This window comes from Chionomys nivalis, chromosome 3 (genome assembly GCF_950005125.1).
Source record: "Chionomys nivalis chromosome 3, mChiNiv1.1, whole genome shotgun sequence".
Classification (NCBI taxonomy): Eukaryota; Metazoa; Chordata; class Mammalia; order Rodentia; family Cricetidae; genus Chionomys; species Chionomys nivalis.
In genome coordinates this window covers 9698259-9705223 of record NC_080088.1, presented here as the reverse complement: position 1 = coordinate 9705223, position 6965 = coordinate 9698259, and the positions used below count along the sequence as shown (strand labels likewise).

Genomic DNA, 6965 nt, shown 5'->3' with positions numbered 1-6965 from the left:
CACAGTGAATAAATTCCCCTGTGACCCAATGATTGAGAACAAAACCTCTGCTCAACCACACACAGATGAGATCCAGTGTCTCAGTTCTCCTATTACACAGATGGGATCCAGTATCTCAGACCTAATATCCCACACAGATGGGATCCGCTATACTTCAATCTTTCTATCACACATTGGCTATAAATTTTTTTCTCTCCTCTATTCTACAGTGTTTTTTTTTCTACTTTGATTCAATCCACAAAGCTTTACACTTGTGATTCTCTTACATGTTGGCTCCTTGGAATCATGACACTTATCATTGTCCTGCACTTGCTCTGAACTATTTCAATCTTACTCAGGTTTTCTTGGCCTTTATGGCTAACCTGTCTTTGTGTGAAATATACAGGTAAGACTTTGTAAGCTACGTGGAATAATTTTGAGAAATGAACATCAATAATGACAGGTAAAATTATCCTTTAATAGGTTGCACACAATGACCAAAATAACACAGTTCATTAACTTAGAGATGCATGTTGCAAACACCCAATACCATAAATATAAATTATTTTTGTATAACATCTGACAAAAACATAAAAATTATTTCAAGAGGAAGAGCAGGGTATTTCATAGACATGACAGAATAAGCATCAGTATAAAAGAGTCATTCATGGCATCTCTGACATAGCAGTAGCTCATTGTCCTAACTATAGCAAAATGACAACACCCATAAATATACGGTACAGAAAACTATTCAAATTACAACTACAATTAGAGATTACTGTTCCACTTTTGTAAACCAGGAAGCACACAAATGCATCAAGGATGAGACTGTTGGGTACCACACCTGTTGCTGAAAGTATATAAACTCTGCTCGCCACAGGGTGAGATCCAAACTCAGAATCCTCTCAGGTACATCCAACTGAGCTCACATCTTCTCTCAACATGGCCTACAGTTGCTGCTCTGGAAACTTCTCCTCCCGCCCATTTAGACGTTGCCAGCCATATTCAGCTTCCTCCTGTGGCTCTTCCTACCCCAGCAACCTGGTCTACACCACTAGCAGTTGCTCTCCCAGCCCCTGCCAGGTGGGATCTTCTCTGAACACCAGATGTCAGGAGACCTGCATTGAGCCCACCAGCTGCCAGAGGTCCTGCGTGGTGTCCAGCCCATGCCAGGTGGAATCCTCTCTCAACACCGGCTGTCAGGAGACGTGCATTGAGCCCACCAGCTGCCAGAGGTCCTGCGTGGTGTCCAGACCCTGCCAGACAGCCTGCTACTACCCGAGGAGCTTCACACCTTGCAGTCCTTGCCAAGGAACATATCCTGGGTCTCTCAGCTTTGGATCCAGCAGCTGCTGTTCCCTGGGCTACGGATCTAGAAGCTGCTACTCAGGGGGCTGTGGATCCAGTAGCTTCAGATCTCTGAATTGTGGAGTCTCTGGATTCCCTTCCTTGAGTTTTGGGTCTAGATATTGCTATCCACGCTACTCATTTCCTCTTTCCTGTCAACCTTGTTACAGACCAATCTGTGGATCAGGCCTCTATGGAATCAACTGCTAAAGTTTTTATGTTTTCTATTTCAAAGTCTATGCTCGAAAGCTCTTGCTTCCCTGCCTAACTCCTACTGATATCCTATAATCCTTTCCTTAACAGCTTCCTCTCCAAACTTCAGCAGATTATGACATCAGTGGGTCACCCAAAATTACGCTCTACTCTCTGTACTGATGATGAATTCAGATGTTATTTGCTTTTTCTCTAAGACCATTTGAAAAAATGAAAATTTCATCTAATAAAGTTGTGCAATCTGGTATCTTCATGCATTTTTCTCATTATTGTTTCTTGACTCAGTTTCTGCGCTTGAGGTTTGGAAGACTTAAGATCAGTAGGATTGTCCAGCTGAATTGGGGGTATATGAACTGGCATTAGTTTGCTTTTCTTTATTTGGAAGTTGTCAATTCTAGCAAGATCATTATTCATGTCCAAACAACAGGGATCAACTAGTGTGAATTGCCTGAGATTAAAGTACATGAATTTCTGTTGAGCCAAGAAAACCAAACAAAGATAGAAATGCCAACACCAAGAAAAAGACATTACATAATTTACAAGCTGAATTCTTTATGTAAGAGAAATATCAAGTCTATAATTTGAATGTAGATTTTCAGTCAGGAGAAAGTAGCGTTAAACAATTCTCAGGACTGATAGATATTTACATATTGGTTTAAATGCTAATTTTCCTGCCTCATTTGACTGCCTAAGGACCCCTGCACCTCATCTGCACACATAAGGACAAGGGCAATAATCTTGGATCAAGAGGTGCTAGGAGCTTCCTACTACCTCCCAGGATCAACTCCAATCAACTGAAGGGAAGGGCAACACTTATATGAAGAGATTTAATTTATTAGGCTTTCTCTGTGTCTCAGAGAAAGTTGGGTTCAATTAACATGATATAAGATATAGTATCTTAAAGAAAATTTAAGATTACATGTATTATGGGCATTCAAGGTGAAAAAGAGGGGAAAAATCACTCAAAATAGGCATTTTTAATGAACATTCTAGAAACATTTTGTTCACTTGCAAAGATTCTTGGAATTGTCTATTACTGTGTCTGATACAGGGAAGGATATTTCCCCTTACCTTCTGTCCTTTATTCGTTGTCATTTATAATTTCCTGGATATTCACAACAGTTAAAGGGAGAAATGACAACAGACACTCCTTGGAAAAATTGAGATAAGGTGGTATATACACAAAGATATAGAGAGTATATATCAGTAATAAATGCAAATCAAAACAAACAAAATAAGTGAGGCTAATGAGATAGGTGTGATACAGTAAATCATGCCACGTGAAGGGATTTTTGTAATAATTGAAGTCCCAGAGACTTTTGGCGTTAGGGGCTGCATATGTATTTTTATATGATCAAGACATTTTGCCAGGATTTGATTTAAAAACTTTTACAAACTTCAATTCATTTTATACTTCATTCCATTCCCCTCCTGTCTTAAACGAAAAATATTTTTTCCCTCACACATCTAATGGATCAGTGAGAATCATTCATCTAGTATTACCTTGATCTATCTAGCATGCTCTGAGAAATGATCAGACACACACTATGGCATGTGGTGTTATGTAGGAGTTACACAGCCTCTGTAAAAAAAGACTAAAAATACAATGATGCAATAGAGTGTCAACATAATTTAGAACACACACACATATTATAGTACATTTCTATTTTCAATTTTGCTAGAATGTTGCAACTTGGCTGGAAATAGCACTACCATCTAGTATGTCTGTCATGATTGTAAATATATCCCATCACAAGATTCCTACTTTATTTTCCATGACATCATCAGTACTTGTTGCTATTATCATCACTGTAACAATAGTAGTAAAATTTTGGAGAGTTTTATGAGGGTTCCTAAGATTGGGTTGTGAAACCAAATTGCTGGAATTAAATAATGTATTTAAAATGCTTGGCAAGCCTGAAGTGAAACTGACTGTATTTTATCCTCAGTGATATTTTTCTTTAGCTAGTGACATAGGAACATATACTCGGTGAGCTTCATTTTGTTATTTTGTGTTTTTTTGTCATGGTTTACTTCTCTAAATATGTCAATAAAAAACTTTTATTGACATGAGTGAAAATGATGAAAAACAAATTAAATGTGTATCAAAGTGGTATATCAACATCTCTCTGCAACTTCTAATATAGATGACCAACTTTTATATCAATTTTTCTATTTTAATTCTTTTAAAGTGCACACAGAAACTTGGTCTATTATTTCCTCAAATTGAGATGCTTTATTGGGTTGAAGATCCTAGATTTTACTAAAGATTTCTCATATATCTTTCATTTTGGTTAAGTGTTATGAAGTCTTAGGAACTCATACCCACACCTCTCTATTCTTCAAGTCTGTCACTTCAATATTCCTACTTATTTTATCCATGGAAATTCAAGATGATCACTCCCGTGGTCCCTTTCGAGTAACTTGCCTTCCATGGATTGTCTAGGCTAAATAATGAAAGCAGTATTTTCAAAGCTAGAATCGATCAGTATGACAATATATGGGGATTATGTATTTCTGTCAGAATGATCTCACCCAATATAATTTGTTCCCATTTTCTTCCACTTACCTAGACATTTTATGGTTTCATTCTATTTACATCTGAGTAATTTTCCATGTTTTTAAGTGCTGTATTTTTCCCATCGTTTGATAAGCATCTTGACTTATTTGAATTCCTACTAGTTGGGAATGGAACCACAAGGAATATGGATGTGAAAAATGGATTGATAAGATTCAAGCCTTAGAATTATAAATGAAAATAAGAAAAAATTCTTAGACATAGACAGAGGAATTTAGACAAGTCTACCACTGTATAAAGAAACTGAAAAGGGATGGCCCAAGGTTAGAAAATCAACCTTAGTTTATCCAGTTATAATGCAGAAACTATCAGCAGATTATAAACACCCCTGAGATTAAATGAAAATTAAATGGAATCCCTTAGAAATATTAGATTTTAGTAGATTTAAGGAAGTGATCATTTTATATGGTATTCATTCATCCTATGCTAAACATATGCCAAATTCATGGGCAACTAAGAATAGAATTTTTCCCCAACACTTAAAACAATTGACAAGAGCAATATTAAAAGATAGTCCTCATTTAAAAGGGTGAATATTGTGAAAGAGGGAGCCAGCGCTATAGAATGACAAAATAGGGTTAGTGGTGTTAATTTTTGCGAGAACCAGTTTCTAGGTTTAAGTTATTATGCTGAGTCTCAAAGGCAGCTTGAATTTGATGATCATGCCTTAGCACTAAGTCATTTAGCACCTTTAAATTCTTAGGACAAGTTTGAAGAATCAGGAAAGAGGTTTGAATCATTTACGAGAATACTACAAGGCCTAAAAAAAAAAGCCTTCACTAATGTTTTGCAAAGACAGATTCCTTTTTGAATAGAATTGTATCATATCTAGAAGTCAGACAAGTATTTATTATTTAAATCTTTGGCTTTTGAAAATTCTAATTCAGAATGCAAAAGGGTGATTAGGCCTTTAAAGGCAAGATCAGCCCCAATAGATGAATGGATTGGAATTACAACTGATAGTGGTTCTCATATTTATGATGCTAATCTGAAAGGATAAGCAATTTCTAAAACTTTTAACAAAAACATCAAAATGTCAGATGTATAAATTGCGATTAGCAAGGTCCATTTGAAAAGGGATTGTAGGCAAGCCACTTCAAGAGATAATGCTTTTCCAACTGATAATCCAAACAGCAGGCCCGAGGCTTTTGGAGTATGCAGAAGGTGTGGAAAAAGTCAACATTGGCCTAATGAATGAAGCTCAACAAGGAACAGGCAAGACAATTTATTTGCAGAGTTTGGAAATGAAAGTGCACCATACCAGAATACATATTTAAGATTTCAATAGGCAACTGCTTTAAGTTCTGAAAATACTGATTCTGTAATTACACATTTGTTAGAAGTTATGGCCATTATGGAGATACCTGTACAAATTAAAACTGACAATACTCCAGCATATGTCTCCAGTATAATGAAGCCATTCTTCACATATTACAATATAAAGCATATTACAGGCATACCACACTGTTCTACATGGCAAGCAGTTATAGAAAGATCTAATTGTACTTTAAAAGATATACTTAACAAACAGAAAAACCACAAAGATAGATTATACAGTGTTTTATTAATGAGAAAGTAACAACGTCTATGGAGAGACGTTGGATAGTAGAAAAAAAAACTGCTGAATTAAATCATCTTGTTTATTTTAAAGAGATATTGACCTCAGAATGGAAACCAGGATATGTGTTAAGCTGGAGAAGAAGTTTTATTTTTGTTTCCACAGAAGAAGAAAAGCTGTGGATACCACCAAGATTGAAAAATATTAGACTTGTACAGGAGTGACTTCATGCAAATGGAGAAGAAATAGTCCATCAGACAGCTTGGTAATTTAGTTGAAACTAACTTATAAAGACTAACAGTTGGCTTTCATTCATTCAGACAAAAAAAAAATAAAAAGATAATATTTTCGAATGATAATTTACCAAAGGCACACAAACCTTACAGCCATGAATTGAAAAATAGATTTTCTTTACCCATGTGTGTTAATTTCAAGTCAGAATATTAGATGGTAGATTGCCATATGGCCCATGCCATCTTTGACATTATCTTTTGAGTTTTCTTAAATAAAAAGCATATTTTTGGCTTTTGGTAGTAAAAATACAACTAAGAGATTTAAATTATTTTAAATGTATTTAAAGGTTGCTACAGTTCAAACATGTTTTCTAAATCTGTAAGTGTTGGAGTGATTTGGATATAAAATAAAATGTTTGGGCAGGGCAGTGTTAGCCCATGTCTTTAATCCCAACAAAGACTAGTTCATCTCTCTAAGTTAGTTGTTTTCTAAATTCTAGAGATAGAGTGAACAAGGCGGTGGAAGGGCAAGACTTTAATCCCAACACACCCAGGGACAAAACTCAGATACAGTTCCTAATTGATATGTTTGTGTACTAGAGAAAGCACATGTCGTATTTACAATTATAAAAACCCTCCACAGAGTTACTAGAAAGGCAGCTAATTTCTACTGGGGACAGGAAAAAAAGAACAGCTTTTGTAAGTGCCGGTAAGATCTTCTCCACTCATGCAACCCTGGCCAGTATTAAACAGAATCATACTCTGATTATAGATATTACATGTATTGGTGAATTGGCAACTGGAAACTTTTCATAAAGCAAAAAGGAGCCCACCAACATTTTTTGTTGGCTTCTATTGCAAATGCTTTCTGTATATGGAGAAAACATATTTGCTCTTTGAGATGAGGCATGGAGTACCTTATATTCAGCAATTGCCAACCACTCTATGGCTATAGGGTGTCCTTACAATGATGGATAGGATCTATTCTTAGACAGAATTTTTGCAGGCTCAGCCATGCAAAGGTAATAGAGTTGAACAGGTATCTATCTGAATTTCT

General features: G+C 36.0%; 1 protein-coding gene across 2 annotated transcripts; it reads left to right on the top strand.

Moving 5' to 3' along the window:
- Positions 1 to 921: 921 nt before the first annotated feature.
- LOC130872099 (keratin-associated protein 13-1-like) lies at positions 922 to 1536 on the top strand. 2 transcript variants are annotated; one of them, XM_057765906.1, is made up of 2 exons: positions 922 to 1152; positions 1243 to 1536. In XM_057765906.1, exons 1-2 carry the CDS (start codon positions 922 to 924, stop codon positions 1534 to 1536), a joined length of 525 nt encoding a protein of 174 aa, XP_057621889.1. The 2 variants fall into 2 exon arrangements, with proteins under 2 accessions (XP_057621889.1, XP_057621888.1); XM_057765905.1 differs by having other exon boundaries at positions 922 to 1536.
- Positions 1537 to 6965: the final 5429 nt, after the last annotated feature.